Source organism: Urtica dioica, chromosome 7, assembly GCF_054948205.1.
Source record: "Urtica dioica subsp. dioica isolate 48M chromosome 7, U.dioica_male_clone48M_v1_H2, whole genome shotgun sequence".
NCBI lineage: Eukaryota > Viridiplantae > Streptophyta > Magnoliopsida > Rosales > Urticaceae > Urtica > Urtica dioica.
In genome coordinates this window covers 32979822-32998185 of record NC_142762.1, presented here as the reverse complement: position 1 = coordinate 32998185, position 18364 = coordinate 32979822, and the positions used below count along the sequence as shown (strand labels likewise).

The following is an 18364-nucleotide window of genomic DNA, read 5'->3' as shown; positions in this document are numbered from 1 at the left end:
AATAATAATATTAATCATACTCCTCAAAATATTAATAAAATAAAAAACAACAAGAAAAATAAATCTCATCTTAAAATAGAGAGAGCACACGAAATCGATTATGAGCCAACATGGGTGCATCAACCTGCAACACATAACACATGATATATATATATATATATAGATTATAAATATTTCACCAAAAATATAAAAGAAGTTAAACACGTGACAGGTTAGGGGTCCCCTACTCCACCTATAAGTAGTCCTCCTTCTCTTCGTCGCCAAAGTCCCTTCCATTGAAAACCAGAGGCGAGAGATTAAGAAAGAAGAGAGAGAAAGAGAGAAGAGAAGAGAAGAGGAGAGAGAAAGAGAGAGAGAGAGAGAGAGAACAAAATATTAACGACGCACAATCCACCGTCGAATCCCCAATCTCTCTCTGCATTTGATTCTCTTCCGATCTTCTTCGCCGATTTTTCTGCTCAAGATCTTTTGAGTTCTCTCTGTCATCTGTTTCTCTCTCTCGAGCTCAGGTCGCTAGGGTTTTCTTTCGCGGCTTTCATCACAGTTCTCGTTTCTCTTTCTCGTCGGGGAATTCACCGTTTCTATTTGTGAGTACATACATCTTTCACGATTTGTTTATGTTTCTAATAACAATGTCTATCTGGATTTGATTCATCGGCCGTGTTTTGGCTTCTGAAAAAAGGTTTTCAAGGAAAAAAAAATTAAAATAAAAGGCTTGTTTTATTTTCTCGTTGTTTGTTCAGTTTTCTTCCCCTATGGAAATTAATCATTGACTTTATTTATTCTTTCCTACGAGGCTTTATTGGGGACTTATCTGACATGTTATCGGTTATTATCCATTACTGTATTAATTCGTTTTGAAGCTGAGCATGAATTTAATGAGCATTGCTTATCTGCGCTCGATTAAGTTAGGCTTGCGCTCGGAATCTGTTTCGGGAATTGAGTTTTACTATTATTAGTTTATCATTTATGTCCTCAGGAATCATGACACAAATAAAATCCAAAATTATTTTCTCTTTCTTTCTGATTCTGGATTTTTTTTTTTCAAAAGTCTGTGGTATTAATATAGTGTTATCTTATATGGTGTCACAATCATTCTTTGTCTGTATTGGATTTATCGAACAAAGCTTCCTTTAATGGCTTATCCTAGGATTATTAACAGACAGATAATGCAGTGATGATATTAATTTGGGAGTTTTTAGACTTAACAATGGATATTAGTTTTGTTCTTACTTGAACGGGGTTTGAATGAGCCAAATAGCGACAATGATACTTTGGGGAATTTTGGTGTGAAACCGTGAATCTTGATTTCTTTTCCTTTATAATTGAACATACTTTACTTTACAACGGTCTAATTATGCCGACGAATTTGAATTTTTAGGAGCTAAACAATCAATCATGGTATTCTGGGTTTTCGGATACGGCTCTCTTGTGTGGAACCCTGGCTTTGAGTACGGTGAGAAAGTGATTGGCTTCATCAAGGACTACACTCGTGTTTTCGATCTCGGTAAGCTTCTTATTACCAAGACATTACCTTGTTGCTCCATTGATCCAATTCATGGTCTGAAAATGGCTTTTTTATAACCTTGATTGCATGATTATTTTCCATTACAGCATGCATTGATCACCGAGGCACACCCGAACATCCTGCAAGAACTTGCACTTTGGAGTACAAAAAGGGAGCAATATGCGTAAGTGTCCAAAACATAATACTGATCATATGTGTTTAGCATGTTCTGTATTATTAATTTTCATGAAGAATCATATATATGCTGATGAAATGCATTTGCAGTTTTTCCCCTTTTCCTATGTATCGGTTATTGATTTGGTTTCCCTTTTTTCGTGGATTAGTAGTTTAATTCTAACGATATTTTTCAATCAATAGTGGGGCGCTGCATATTCTGTTCGAGGTGGCCCCGAAAAGGAAAAGAAGGCAATGGAGGTGTGTTTCTTCACTGAGTTTATTGATTCGATTTGCCCTATATATTTTGTTGAAATTTATATGGTTAGAATTTGCATTTAGTATAACTTTGGGGGAGAGCAAGACTATTTTTACCTTGTGAAGTGGGTTAAAATACATCAGGCAACTGAGATCATATCATTTGGTTAAACAGAGAGAAATTCTCACCTAATACAAAAGTCTAATAACTTGTAAAATCAGTCCTTTCAGCATTTTTTCTGACTGGATGCTTGTGACCCATGTGGTATGGTGATGCGTTTGCAATAAATCATTAATACTCTCTTTGATTCCTTATTGTAGTACTTGGAGCGAAGAGAATGTGAATACGACTCGAAAACTCTTGTGAACTTCTACAAGGTGAGAAAAGATGTCTCTTTACTTTCCAAGTTTAACTTTGCATTGAAACGCATGGTTTGATCGAAAAGTCTTTATGCTTATTTTTTCGGGACATGTGTCTGTATCGTAACCAGGATGAAGACTGCTCTGAGCCTACATTGTCGGGAGTTATAGTGTAAGTCAACCTTTTTTACTTTCTCTGTATGATTGCATAAAATGCCTGATAAGTTTGATCATATACTCATCTTTTTCATCGAATTTTCAGTTTCACTTCCACACCCGACAAAGTATCGAACAAGTACTACCTTGGTCCTGCTCCACTAGAGGACATGGCTAGGTGAAATAAAGCTTAAACATCCAACGATCTCGAGCTTTTAGCTTTCAGTTTCTTTGTTATCCATTCTAAAATTTATATCTCGTACCATTTGTACAGGCAAATCGCAACTGCTTTTGGACCCTGCGGAAATAATAGGGACTATATATTCCTGCTAGAAAAGGCCATGTACGATATTGGTGAGTTTCCTTTTTTGAAACAATCGACACCAAGGAAAACGCTTTACTCTTCTTTAAGCCACAGCTGATGAATTGTGTTCATATATATTGACCAGGCCATGAAGATGACTACATCATCGAGCTCGCTAATGAAGTGAGAAAGGTACTCGGAGTTGCAGGGAAAGCAGTTTTTATGGAGAAGAAGCTATCTCACATCCCACACAAAGCCAACATACCTGCCCTTCAATTGCAAGCACTTCCAGAAGCCATAGCCATGGACTCGTGACCCGGGATTTAGAAGAAGAGAGTTTTTTAACACAAATTAGCGAGAAAAAAACGGGGGTAGCGCAGGAGCTCTAGTTATTAAGAGTTTGCTGTTGAAAATTTACTTCATTGCCATTTTCACAAGCTCAATCAGTTTTTTTTTACCTTTTTTCCGACAGACGAACTGTTTTTTAACCTCAAATGGGACTTGAGATTTAGTGCTTGCATTGCATTTGCATTTCATGAACTTGTATCAGAAACGGAAAGTAATGGCTAACAATTGTTTTATTTTTATTATTTTTTTTTCCTTAATCTGTTCTGTTCCTTCTTGTTTCACATACATCATCAAACGCTGATGTCAACTCTTTTTTTCTGATCTTCCTTTATTTGCAGTTCCTCGACTTTGATTTGTCTGGTGTCCATCTTTTACCAATTCCTCATAATATAAGACTTCATACATGAAACATAATCTTATATGTCCGCCCACTAAGCCAAAACTTCTGACAATTTTGTTGCACAGATTTCTGTGTGGGTAGCGGATGACTAATTTAATATATTTGTGCAAAACTCGATTTGCATATTTATTAATTTTTTTTTTTTTTAAGGCAGCAGTGGGTTCGACCTCCACACAGGAGGCGTACCACGCATATTTATAAAGATAGTATTTTGCATCTTATGCAACAAAAAGGTCGTCATGCAGTTATAGCATATGCGGACATTGCTATTTGGAGCTCTGACTAGAATAATTTCCGTACATCTCGCCTGTTTATGATTGGTCTAATAAAAACTTAAGAAATCAACAAAATCAGCTCATTTTCTGCTTTTCCAAATGTACTCATGGAGAACTCTATATGTTGAAACTTGTCCATACATGTATGAGAAAATAGTAACGATGAATCATCAATCGCACCAAAGAATGGTCAAGGTAGTTAAGATTATTGGTGAGAGAGAGTAGGAATTTCTAAATGGTATTAAAGTGACGAGAGGGCTACTAATAGGAGTATGAGTCCGAAGTTACTTTGACGGGGCTTTTCTGGACATGCACGATCACTGAGGGTCTTCGCATGAGGTGATGTGCGTTAAGGCCCTTCGCCGTAGCCTATTCTTGAGATGACTTCGCAAGGGGGACCACGACCATTTATTGTGTCCTGTAATTGCTTTTTCGTACTTTTTGGAAAATGTTTTCTGTTTTCCTTGCGACATCATTGACAAATTCGATTCACTTATATATATATATATATATATATATATATATATATATATATATAAACTTTAAACTTATTTACAAAAACATTCATTAAATTTTAGAATTAGAAAATTAGTCATTTTCTTTCATTTTGTAAGTAAATGTTTATAATCAACGCTTAATATTTATAATAAAATAATTAGTGTGCAACTTGGACAAAATAGTGAAAACGGGCTAATTTCCCAAAAATTTTATATAAACAAAAAAAAAATCATTTTCATGTTGAACCCTGAAGAAAAAAAATGTAAATTCAGGAACACAAAAATTGACTTAAAAATCGTCAACATGATATAAGTAAAAATAGCATTAATTGCCATTACTTTGATAATATGATAGGCTTCTATGCCTCTTTCATTTTTTCCATAGGAATGCCATACACTTATTTGGTATGTTGAAGATTTATTGACTTCCAAACAATTTATTGACAACAATATCAATAAATCTTCAAAGAATTTCTCAAAATCGTTTGAAGATTTAAAGACAAAATGTCAATAAATCTTCAATTGAATTTTCAAAGTCTTCAAACCATTTTTTCCCCCCAAAATTTCCCAAAATATTAGGTATATACGAAGCTTTGGGGGAAGTGAAATCGTAAAACATGTTGATATGGACATAAATCGCTCTCTCTTTCTCTTCGCCTCCACGCCGATTCCTCTTCTTCTCTGTCGGAATTTCTATTCTTCTTCTTCTTCACCAAAAATGACAAAGAAATACCAAAACCCAAACACAAACCCTAAAGTTTAAGCCATGAACAATAAACCTAAATCATTGCTGGTGAATGGAGAGAGCCTCGAAACGAGATTGATTTCGGATGTGTAGTTGTTGATTTTCGTTTGGTGTTCATGAATTTTTTTTTTTCATATTTTCAAAATTTCCCAAAAAATAACTGTAATGATGACAATATAAATAAATTAGATAGATTATTGACGACCATGCAAATAAACTAGACAAACAAAATATATAAAAAAACATATATTTTATTGAGGGTAGTTTTGTACCGACAAATATTATAAAATCATACTTTTGGATTAATTTTGACATATTGAATTTTTTGGTCTAAAAGTATTGAGGAGGTCGTAGTTTAGAAATAATCCCATTTTACTAATAATTATTGTTTGATTATGCTTTTGGTTAGTTTTAGTAAAAATCTTTCAGATTGGTATTCCCGTCTAAATCCCAAAAATCAATATCTCTAAAGCCCATTGAAAGGCAAGCCCAAAATAAAATCTGTGCAATAAAAAATAAAAAATAAAAAATAAACTTGTCGAACAAGTCAGGAAAGAGAAAGAAAAGCCCAAACCTCTATTTCTCTCTCCCACACTTCCTCTCCGACTCAGATTTTTCTTTTTCTGTTCGTCTTTCTCAATTGTTTCTCGTTTATTTCATTTCTCTGAAGAAGAAAAAAAAAGTTGTCGAGAAAATGGATCTGAGCAAGGAACTCGACGCTCCCCACTCGATGGGAACCACCATCATCGGAGTCACCTACGATGGCGGAGTTGTTCTCGGAGCTGACTCTCGCACCAGCACTGGTAATCCTCATTTTCATTTGCTCTGTCTTCCTCGAATCGAATGTTATACAACTAAGGCCATATATCTTCCGATTCAAGATTTTAGTTTGTCCGTTTCTTCGCTTATTGTGATTAGGGTTAAGAAATTGAAGTTGTGTCCTTTTACTTGGACTAATTTAAGAATCGGCGATGAATTTGAACTCAATTTTTTTCCTTTTAATAATTCTAGGTGTTTACGTGGCGAACCGTGCGTCGGACAAGATTACTCAGCTCACTGATAATGTCTACGTTTGTCGCTCAGGATCGGTATTTATCCTAAATTTTTATAATTTTTTTTCTGTATTATGTGTGTCAAAATTCTTTACCTGGAAATGAACTCAAATTCTATACTCTACCATAATATAATGCCCATGGATATTTGGCATTCTCTAGTTTGAAGGGTATTAATATGCATCTTCGTGGTAAATCCATAATCCATTATTGTTATTATTAGGTATTAGTGTTTTATTATTTTGATGCTTACTATAGAGGATTTGTGAGTGCTTTTTCAGGCTGCTGATTCTCAGATTGTGTCCGACTATGTTCGTTACTTCCTTCATCAACACACGTGAGTTGGTCAAATTCCGTTTTGTTCTAGCTGCTTCAATGTGGTGATAATGGTTTGGAAAGTGTCTTTGTTATTGACGCCCTCTTAATGTTGTGGACAGAATACAACTTGGACAGCCCGCAACTGTGAAAGTCGCTGCAAACCTTGTCAGGCTCTTGGCTTATAATAACAAGGTTTGTGTTTCTCTTCTTTTTTTACATTTATCATCGGATATGGTTCGAAACAAGTGCACGAGTCTATCACTTGAACACTTATCTGTCATTGCTACAAAACATTTACTTAAGTTTGGGGATAGTTTTGGGATGGGTTACTTTTTTCTTTCTAACACTTAATTCCAAGTGTATGGCATTTCTGGGAATTTTCAATGTAAACTGCCTGTAAGATTATGCATCTTAAGTCCTCGAATTGCTTAAATCTAACCTTTTTTATTTGTTGCCTTATTGTCCGTCTCACTTGATACTATACGGGTCTTTAATTTTATTTTTTTTTGCGAATTCGTGCTAGCCAAACGAAAGGGAACAACTCATCATAATTTTAATTGGAGTTGACAGGATAATCTACAAACTGGCATGATTGTTGGAGGATGGGACAAGTATGAAGGTGGTAAAATTTATGGAATTCCTCTCGGTGGAACAATAATAGAGCAGCCGTTTGCTATTGGGGGTAATTATAATCTCCTTAACCTTTCAAGTTCCAATTTTGGTTATCAGTTTGTTCATCTCAGTCGTGAATGCTAGTAAATAATACACTGCCTCTAAATGCCTAGCCCAGAACCATGCAATCTTAACATCTAGAAACTCAATTATTGAAATCGCATCATTAACTATTCATTGACGGATCATAAATAGTAGAGTTTCAATAAGTTACTTTCCCCACTGTGTTTCATCAGGATCTGGCTCCAGTTATCTCTATGGATTCTTTGATCAGGCATGGAAAGAAGGGATGACCAAGGAAGAAGCCGAGGTATGTATTTCACCAACACTTGTCCAAGACACCTCACATTATTCTTCATTCTGTATATCTCAATATTTTTTTTTTCGTGTGATGCAGCAACTAGTTGTGAAAGCAGTTTCCCTAGCAATTGCACGTGACGGTGCCAGCGGTGGTGTTGTTCGCACCGTTGTTGTAAGATCTCTCTTTCTCTCCCAATGGGTATTTCAGTAATTTGCTTGCAAGTTTTATTCTTAAAGAGAGTTTTTTGGATTTGGCAGATAAATTCGGAGGGAGTGACAAGGAACTTCTACCCGGGGGACCAACTTCCGTTGTGGCACGAGGAGATGGAGCCACACAATTCATTGCTCGACATTCTCAACAATTCCACCCCCGAGCCAATGAACATCCAATGATCATCTCGTCTTTCTTCTTCGGAAACTTGTTGCCCAAAATGAGAACTTTCGTCACTATCCAAAATATTCAGTGTATTTTGTGAATTTAGAGCTTCTGCAATTTATAGGATTCTAAATTACACTTCTGGTAATGCTTTGCGTTCGCTTTAGTTTCCTTGCGATTCTCCCCTAACATGAAATCATAATGTTATCGTGAAAAATTGGCAACTTTGATTTTTTATTATACTCTATTTATCAACTAAAATGTGGATGGCGACAAGGCAATTCAAATTTCGACACCGGACAAGTTGAAGCTTTTCCCTATTGACAGTAATTTTAAGTTGATAAATTGAACAAACCTATAGCAATTGGCAAGTGTGTAACGCACTACCCTTGGTGGCATCCTTTTACGGGAATGCCTAATTTGTTGCAATTTGGCAGATAACTTGGATAAATAAATCCTAATCATTTTAATCTCGACACTGATGCAGAAATGTTAATATATTCAGATGTATGCGTAACAAGGTAAAGGAGAATTAGTTGTGCCGTAAGAAGTGATACCAAGAATATATGTTTGTTTTGAGCTAACTCAACTAAAGGTCATTGGAGACTCTGGGTAAAGAAAATGACACGAGTTTGTCAAGTTAGAAACAAGTTGCACACACAACACAAGAAAAGACTCTAGCCCTCCAATGTTGTTTTCATCTCCTGATTCCATCTTTGACCGCTAATTAATGCCTTCCTCACCGATGATCATTTTTATTATACATATATTCTTCTTTTTCTTCTTTGTTCTGCAAATTATTTTGTAATAATACGGGTGTATCCAGGTATATCAATGATTTACATTGATATTATTGATAATTTTTTTTTTTAAATTGAACAAGTAAATTTACTTTTGATTGATAATTTATTCATGATAATATCATATGTCTCCCCTCAGTTTAATCAAAATGCAGCAATTGTTCTCTTGATATCTAGAAATATAAAGGTCCATCCTGACAATCACTATTGATATAAATTATATACTTTAAAATGTGCTTACCAATCAAAACCCTCCGTTAATCTTGAATTTCATTGATATTTTTCTAAATTAAAAGTTGAACTAACCATTTTACCCTTAATAAATTCCCTTCTTTTTATTTTATTATATAAACAAATTAGCCTGTGGAATTAGCTACTAGAGAAGAAATATATCATATATTTCGTTATACTTAAAAAAAAAGGGCTCATGCGATTGGCGACTGTAGAAGAAATATATAAGATTATAACAAGGAAGGACTTCATTGAGGGTAAAATTACCAATTCAACTTTTAATAATAAAAAATCAACGAAACTAGGGATTAAGGGAGGGTTTTGGGTAAACGTGTTTTAAGGTATATAATTGATATTAATAGTAATGCTAAGGGTGAGTTCTGATATTTTTATAGATCAAGAAAATGAACGTCGCATTTCAATTAAACTCAAGGGAGACATATGATATTCTTATATTATACATGAGAAGTAGCCCTTCACCTTATAATAATCTTCTAGTCGGGAACTTTGCACATATATACCAAAGTTGTCCATTAAGGTTCTATGTATCAAGAGACATGCATTTTTTAGATTTGGTGAAGCGATAAATATATTTATTTAATTTGGAACGGGTGTGACCATGTTTGTTGCAATGGTCACATAAGAGGCATTGACGCTTTTCTGAAGGATAGAACAATGCTTTGGAGGGTTAAAGTGCGGCTGAGTCCATTGTTGGAATAGAGCCAATTTGAATCGCTTGGTGTTTCTCTTCGAATCGTACAAGGTTATAGATGTGTTGAGTGGACGGAAATGGTTCCATCAAGAGAAAATGACTACGAATAGCCGAAAAACGATCTTGAAGTCTTTGAAGAAAGTCCTATGATTTTGTTGATTAATAATTACTTTTGCATTACCAAAAACGGATGGAGTGTAAGAGACAATGGAGTTTAGCTAATCCCAAAGGATTTAAGCTGAGTCAAATACAAAGAGGCTGATTTTCTTTCTTGTTGAAAAGCAGAAATTGATCGCCTCAATTGAAAATTTTAGGGGCGCTAGACTGAAGAAAAATGGTCCTTTAGATCAGTCCATATATGTGATGCAGTTTCAGCATAAAGAATAGTGGGCCAATTTCAGAGGACACCAACTTTCGACGAGATCATTGCAGTGTTCCCAATTAGGAACATCAGCTTTCTGATTTGGCTTTGGAATTGAACCATCAACGTAACCGAGTTTGTTTTTAGCCCGGAGAGCCATTGAGACAGCTATGCTTCATGAGCCATAGTAATCCCCGGATAAGCATGGGGTAACCAAAACAGTTGAAGGACTGTTAGAGTGGTTAATGGAGTATGATTATGAGTGAATGGAATGGATTCACCCATGGAATCGGGTAAAGAAAAAACTATGTTTAAGAGAAGAAAAAACAAAAGGTCTGATAATAGGAAGAGAAAGATTTATAAAAAGTTTTGCTCTAATACCATAATAAATGGAAACAACATGATTGAATGAATTTGATTTGAGGTGTATTTTTTATGCATTAGATGCCAAATATATATAGGCTGATTACAGAATGAAGGGCACGTAAAATAAGCTAAGTAATGCATAAAATCAGCAAAGAATAAATATCAACAGAACTCATACAAGATATTATTAAGTAAATAACTGCCTACTAAACTTTAGGAACTATTATACACGAAATTACATTCTAAAATGTAAATTAAAAATATAATTGATTGTGTTGACTATTGAAGTTTCGTATTTTACTCCAATAGAGTTTCTTACGGAAAGTCTTCAGTTTGGTGTAGTATTGAGTGACACTTTTCTCAGTTTGTTTTGTTTTACTCTAACGCTTCTTGATCGCGAACAATTGGCCGGCGTTTCCAGTATGTCTCTTTTACTGTAGTCCAGATCGCGTTTGTCGTCGGTAAAAATAGGTAATTTTACCAACCATGACATAATCATGAAGCCTTTGTTGGTCTCTTATGGTTTCACCACCGTGACTGAAATATGACCTTTCTTGGACATAATTTTTCAGATTCAGATCACTCCATAAAATTACTGTAGTTTAATTTAATAGAGGTTAGAAAGTAGCTGTATACTGAACAATATAAGAATTTGATCCACCAAATCAAATGAAATTGCCGATTGAACCAGAACTAATATTACTTGATTGAGTTTTATACTATAATACCATGTGAGCAAAAGTAATTGGAACTGAATAAATTTTCTGTTAATTATTTACTAATATAAGTAGAGGATACAAGATATACGTTAGAACCATTTCCTGAAAAAGCGGGTAGTGGACTTATTTAAGTCATATACGTATTTTAGCATATTCCCATGAAATTAAATATATAAGCCTAATATAGCAAAGATCGAAATACCGTTATCGTTTCGGAACACATATTTTTTTTGGTATCTGGTGATATAAGCCAGTAGTATACCGTGATATACAGGATAGAGAAAAAAAATAAACTGTGCCGTCGAAGTTATCATTATCGTCGATAAATACAGTATTTACGAAAAAAGATCCATTGAACAAATATTTAAAAAAAAGTCATACCTAATATAAGATAAAAATAAAAAAAATCTATAATATTTTCATTACATTACAAGTCAAAATTCAAATAGTTCAACATAATGATAAATCAAATACCAATACTAGAATTAAAGATTAACAACACAACATTTATTTAAATTATATTAAATTCGGATTTAACAAACAAATTAAATAAATTTGGATACAAAATCAAAATAATGATTATATTCATGTTAAAAACCAACTAATTATACATAAACATTCATATTCCACAACTAATTTAACAAAAAAAACTCACCAACACATTCAAATTAAAATCCTATTTTCGGATCTGATAATTTTTTTTTTTTTTTTTTTTATTTTATAAAATTTGGATACCAACTCAGATTAATACCTAAATTAGAAACTAAGAAATTGAACTTATTATAAAAAAAACTTCCGGAAAAAGGAAAGAATCCCTAAGATTTTGATGGAAAACAGTGACAAATCGCTTTCAGCTAAGCGAAAAAGCCCCTAAAACTTCTCGACACTTTTCTGATTTTGGTCTCGGTTTCCTCTTAAATAACATTGATTTTTTGGAAAAAAGTCACTAAATCAAACCGGTTTTCATGAATCGATTTCCGTCAAAAATCACTAAACGAAACCGGTTTTCATGAATCGATTTCCGTCTTAGTTACCGTCCGGGTTACCGCAAAATTTAAGGAAAATTTTGTAAGAACTGGTGTCAGTACCATCCAAAACTCTGGTTTCTGTTCGATTTTCGCGGAATTTCAATCCTTAATATAAAGTGGCCTGCACGCATGGTCGTCTTAAAAATATAATACAAAGTGATGCCATGTTAAATTTAAAAAAAAAAAAAAAAAAAAAAAAAAAAAAAAAAAAAAAGTTGCTGTATGCATATTATCTTTAATCATTAATTAGCATATTAGTCCTTGTAATTATTTTTTTTTTCAACTTGGTCCTTGTAACTCAAACCATCCTACGTATACTTTGCCGGCTGGTGATTGGTCGAAGATGAAAGGAGAATAGAGAGAGAGAGAGAGATGAGTGGAGTAGGAAGTGTGAGTGGTGGCTTAGCAGAGGCCCAGAAGCTCCACAACGTGTTCGTCTATGGCAGTCTCATGGCCGACGACGTCGTTCGCACTCTCCTCCGCCGTATTCCTCTCTCTTCCTCCGCTCTCCTCCACGGCTTGTCAGTCTCTCTCTTTCTCTCTCTCTCTCTCTCTCTCTCTCTCTCTCTCTCTCTCTCTCTCGTTTCATTCCCTCCATGTCTGTGAATTTCTCAAGCCATGTGGTTCATAATTAAGTTTCAATCTTGAAATCGGCTATTTAGTTCTATGAACGAACTGAAAGGAAGAAAAAAAAAATCATTTTCAATTCGAGCAAAACTTTTGATTTTATTGTTATGGATTGTTGTTATTGGTGAATTGACGATTATAAGTTTAGCTTTATGAACCAAATCCCTTGTTCTTCATACCATTTCTTGTGTTCAGTTTACCATTTCAGCGGTGAGAATGAATAGAATTTGTTGTTCGCAGTCATAGGTACAGCATCAAAGGGCGTGTTTATCCAGCTATATTGCCCGTCGAGAATAAGAAAGTCCACGGAAAGGTCTGCAATATCCAAATTTCCTTTTAATCCATGCCAAGGGAAAAAAAGTAACCAATTATTTTTACTATATCGAAACCAGCCACTATAATCATTGCTGTTACCCATAATTTACTTTTCGATCTTGGTTCTCATATCACAAATGGTAGTTCTACGTATATTTTGTAGCACGGCAACAGCGAGGAAGACATGAAATCTGGTGTGATTCATTGTTTGAAATTTGAATCTTAGGAAGCAGTCCTTTTGACATTGTTTAAAAATATTTGAAAATCTATGGCCGAGTACTGCCTGTCTAATGGTGATTGCCAAGATTATCATTCTGGTCTTTTATGGATTTATTTATGTCCAATTGTTTCTTGCGCTTAAATTTTTCTAACTAGAGGATCTGAACACGTTCTAACGAGTCTAAGCGTGGTTTGAGGATAGGAATAGGATTGTGGTTGTCTTATCTGTAGAGAAGTAATAATAATGATAGGGAAAGTAAAATGGTGACTCTTGCGGTCTGTAATGTTAAATACGGTATAATTTTTTTCGCTGCTCTGTTATTCGTAGTACGGCGTTTATTGATTCGGCCCTATCATCTCTCTAAATTGAAAGACACAATTTCCCTGCATAAAAGTTAAATAAGAAAAGATAGAAGACATCAATTCGATCTCACCATGTTAGTGAATTATGTGCCAGGTTTTGATGGGTATAACCGACCCGGAATTATACATCTTAGATGTGTTTGAGGATGTCGAATATGTAAGGCACGCGGTCGAGGTCTCACTTCCCGTAAGTACTTGTCACAATCCTTAATTTACTTGCAATTAGATGTTTAAAAAAATTGGAAGAAAATAAGGAACCACCATTGTAACAAATTCTACCAGACTTTGGTACTCGCGGCCACAGATTATTTGCAAAATTCGTGTATTGAGCTAGGATTGAAACTTACCCTTATGGCTAGGAAATATGTTTTAATTTCTTGTTTCAGGAGAATGATAAGAACTTATTGGCTCACACTTATGTTTGGTGCAACAAAGACGATCCAGACTTATATGGAGAGTGGGATTTTGAGGTAAAACTTGCCTACTAGGCTCTACATTTTTCTACAGCTTATTTCTGATATGTTTTTCCTCGATATTACTTGTAATGTTACAGGAATGGAAACAAGTACACATGAAGGATTTTGTGAAGATGACAGTTGGATTTATGGAAGAGCTAGATCTGGCCGAGTCAAAGACGACAAGAGTCGGCACTTATGAAACATTTTACAGCCAGGATGGCAAGGACCGTCCTGTTAATTAATCATCAAGCCACATAATATGGCAAGCAATTCTGTGATTATTATTACCACCTTCAATGTTGAATTGACTTCGATTTGAACTGTGAATAAAATTAAAAATAAAGATAGAGTCGCTTAATCTCGTTTATAACTATCACCTCGCGCAATAGGAACGGGGTTGTCGATCTATTATCAGATTTAGTCCTGGCACTACTCTTTCTGTGGCGCATTATATATTATATATAAAGTAGAAGTTGGGAGATACTCACAAAACACAGTTTTGTGATTTATTTTTATTTTTTTAGAAATTTTTTTTTTTTGCAAAAAAAAAAAAAAAATATTGGACCCCAAATACAAATAACGTTCATTCTTACCGATTTTTTATCAGAAAAATAAAAATATCTCCAAAAAATTATGAATAATTTTTTTAAAGGATCGGTTAGGTACCTAGCCCAAATTGACCACCTCTTTTAAAATTCTAGCTCAACTATTTATTAAATTAGGTAACTAGCTCAATCCACTACCAAACAATATTATATTCTTATCTTACCCCTCATCAAATACACACCAAAATTTTCGGATCCGACTCCAAATCCTTCAATCCTTAGATATTGCCTCCGAACTCTCCGTCGATTTCGAATCCATCAATCCTCCGATATTGCGTCCGACCTCATTTTCCGCAACCAATTTTCTAATTTTGCCACTTCCGAAGCCGACGAAGCGTCTCCGTTCTCAGACTTGGAAAAAATGGTAAGTATATATTATTTCCAATTCGATTAACCCATAGAACACCATAATCGAAACCCTCCCCCGCATCTCCAATCAATTCTCTGTTAGATTAACTATAAAATATGCTTTTTCGAATGGTAAATAATATTTACTATCGGACCATCCGATAGTAAATATTATTTACCCGAAAAAACAAAATACTTGTCTCCGATTTGACGAACGATTCCATGATTCAAATCTGATGATGAATAACTTGAAAAAATTTGGAATTAACAACCAAATAAGAACGAAGTTGTAAGAAACTAAATAACCTAAACACCTACACTAGACAAATATAAACTAAAAAGGATTAAATGACTAACCTAAACGAATAGATAATATAAGAACAATAGAAGAACATCTACGAAATCGATGATCCTACTATTCCAAATGAGTTGTCGAATATCCTGGTTGCAAATCGCAGGATAATTTTAATGGTAAATAATATTTACAGTCGGGCCATCCGATAGTAAATATTATTTACCATTCGAAAAAACAAAATACATGTCTCCGATTTGCGAACGATTCCATGATTCAAATCCGATGATGAATAACTGGAAAAAATCTAGAATTAACAAACAAATAAGAACGAAGTTTTATGAAACCAAGGGCAATTTTGGATGTATGAGAAATATTGGATATTTCCCTAAATAAATAGATAGTTGAGTTATAATTTAAAAGTCCCCTCTATAAATAGGCTAGTTGTTTACAAATCTCTTTTTTAAAACCTAAATATTTCTGGATATGTCTTTATATATTTCTTCTTCCAGATTAAAATATATTAATTATTCTGAATCAACGCGATTGCTTGTTCATATATATAAACACATAAATGGAAAATATTATAGAAACTGTCACTTTATTAATTGATGCAACTTACTAAACCACATGATATCTCTAGTGTCCACCATATTTATACGGCAAGAACAAGTAAATCAAGATCTATAGGGATGAGAAAGCAAGGTTAATTTTGCAACGTGAAGATATTATTTAGACTTCTTATTTCGTTTTCCATTCTATATAGTTTATGTATAGTAGCAACCAATATTTCAAATAACGATACAAATATCCATACCGAGGTTCTGATTTTACGGGTATATCGGGTATCGACGGATATTTTATACCGACTACCGATGAAATCGATGATATATCGATAATAAATCGTCTACCGACGAATATATCTACAAAAATCTTATAACAAAATATAATAAAAAAAGTTATCAATAATTATATTTTCAATTTCCTAATAAAATAATCAAAGTTATATTATATCTTTTAATTTAGTAATTAGATAAAACTTTACATTTATTTACTTATATATGCATACACATATCTTTAACCATTTTTCTAAATAGATAAATGTATATAATGTGATTATATACGTTATTTTTTGTTGATATCTATATATATATATATATATATATATATATATATATATATGTATATATGTTAACTTTTTTTTTAAGAGTATATATGTTAACTTGTTTAAAGAGTATACACGTAACAAAAATAAATATATATATGGGCCAAATCAGTTTTGAGGATGGCTGTGGTTCCTATATGAATGTAACACCAAATCAGTATATCAATAATCCTTCAATTTAACCAAATCAGTAAATTAAGTTCATAACCAATTTACCTGGGTTTGTTGTGGTCAACTGTCTACAATAATCATCAAGGATTGCATATTGATCTTTGACAGACCCCTCGAGTATCAGCCTCGCTTCTTTTTTAGCTCTATAAAACACCGACTTCGAGACATTGCTGAACTTCGTCGTAGTCGTCATGTTCCTGAAGCTTTCATAATCCATGTTAGGATTTAGCCGAAATTGCTCAAGAAAATTCTTCGCTAGCCATGGGGCTGTGACAAGCCTATTGTCGAATACGATACCACAATCATGCTTGTCGATTAACGTATTAACTCTCACTGTTTTATTGTCCGAGTTCTGAACCTTAGCATAGATAGTCCACATACACCCTTCTCCTTTGCATTTGGCTCGGGCTCTGGTCTTATCATTAGCCACGAACTGAAACTCCCTATCAACTTTAATAAACTCTTCCTTCAAAGCAAACCTAAAATGCTCCATAGATGGAAATATCATACCAAGTTGAAACTTGAAATCCGCTGGGTTTGCTCGAGGATTATACTCTCGCTTGCTTTTCTTTGTCGAGTTACCGTCCTCATCATCGCTACACAGGCTGTCGAGGTCGCTACATGATATTATGCCTTCTGAATCTTCGTCGCCAACGTCATTGCACATCTCATTCACAACAGACCACCAAGCCTGAGGTTGAGTCGTGGTCTGAACGTCTTCTGCTTGTTGGATTTCAGTTTCGACGTACTCTTCTTCTTCAAAGACGAACTCCTCTTCTTCACCTTCTGGATGGCCTTCGCCGTCGTCCATCTTCGATGATGATGCTCTGCGATTTCAGTCTTCCAAATGTACGAGTTTTTGTTCTTCTTCGATTTGATTATTTGGGGATTCTCAGACTTTTTTTTTTGTTTTTTTTTAATCCGATTTTCAAGCTTTTATTTGTTTAGTTTTATTTATATATTTTAATTTCACATCAGATAAAAAAAAATAGCAAAAAAATATAATAGAATCAGAAAATTAACATTTTACTAGCATGTTTAATCCAGGTCGTTCATTTGAAATTTAACAGCCAAACTTCTAACGGTGCAACTGAAAATGCACATTAGGTATTTTAACCGCGAAAAAAAAGATTAGGGAGTTAAGTGTATGGTCATGAAAACATTAGGGATTTATGCCGGCAATTCCTCTATTATAAAAGAAAGATCTACAATATAATATGCTCGAACTTATTGGAACACGACTCGAAGGCTGAGAGACACCGAAGACAAGTTGAAAGTGGCTGAGTCCGAGAAGGTCACGACCCTGTCGAGGAGGCTAGAAGACGTCGAGAAAAAGATGGGAGGCTTGATGTTGTTGACTTGGAATCTTGGATATAATTTAATTTTCGCTGCTCTATTATTCATAGTGCGATTTATATTGATCTAACATACTTCTCTCTCTAAATTAATTGGAGGTTGAGCTGGGATAATTTTTATTGAAAACATACTTTGGAGGTTGAGCTAGAATAATTTGAAATATACGTTTTTTGAGCTATGATTGAAAGTTACCTTTATGGCTAGGAAATATGTTTCCGTTTCTTGTTTCACAATTTCTTCGAGAGAATGATAAGAACTTAGTGATTCAAAACTTCACAATTTTGTTTGGAGCAACAAATTCATTTAAACTTAACAGAAAGTGGGATTTTGAGGACGCGCCTTGAATTTTATTTCTAATAGATTTTCTCGATGTTACTTGTAATCTTCCTTCCAAGTACAAATGAAGGATTTTGTGAACACGACGATCAGATTATGGAAGGGCTTGATCTACCTGAAATAAAGACGACAAGAGTCGGCACATATGAA

The 18364-nt window shown here is 34.2% G+C and overlaps 3 protein-coding genes across 3 annotated transcripts; all 3 read left to right on the top strand.

The window, feature by feature from the left end:
• Positions 1-241: 241 nt before the first annotated feature.
• LOC149390903 (ChaC-like family protein) lies at positions 242-3349 on the top strand. Its single transcript, XM_089620562.1, has 9 exons — positions 242-587; positions 1382-1507; positions 1615-1691; positions 1886-1942; positions 2261-2317; positions 2431-2471; positions 2562-2633; positions 2730-2809; positions 2905-3349. The coding sequence occupies exons 2-9, from the start codon at positions 1399-1401 to the stop codon at positions 3072-3074; spliced, it is 663 nt and encodes a 220-aa protein (XP_089476688.1). The 5' UTR covers positions 242-587; positions 1382-1398; the 3' UTR covers positions 3075-3349.
• A 2221-nt stretch (positions 3350-5570) lies between these two features.
• Positions 5571-7984, top strand: PBA1 (N-terminal nucleophile aminohydrolases (Ntn hydrolases) superfamily protein). Its single transcript, XM_089620969.1, has 8 exons — positions 5571-5827; positions 6036-6112; positions 6358-6413; positions 6514-6586; positions 6965-7076; positions 7303-7376; positions 7464-7538; positions 7625-7984. Exons 1-8 carry the CDS (start codon positions 5719-5721, stop codon positions 7757-7759), a joined length of 711 nt encoding a protein of 236 aa, XP_089477095.1. The 5' UTR covers positions 5571-5718; the 3' UTR covers positions 7760-7984.
• Positions 7985-12279: 4295 nt separating this feature from the next.
• On the top strand, positions 12280-14299 carry LOC149390901 (AIG2-like protein D). The gene is made up of 5 exons (XM_089618593.1): positions 12280-12480; positions 12827-12899; positions 13578-13670; positions 13870-13953; positions 14037-14299. Exons 1-5 carry the CDS (start codon positions 12332-12334, stop codon positions 14181-14183), a joined length of 546 nt encoding a protein of 181 aa, XP_089474719.1. The 5' UTR covers positions 12280-12331; the 3' UTR covers positions 14184-14299.
• The last annotated feature ends 4065 nt before the right edge of the window (positions 14300-18364 follow it).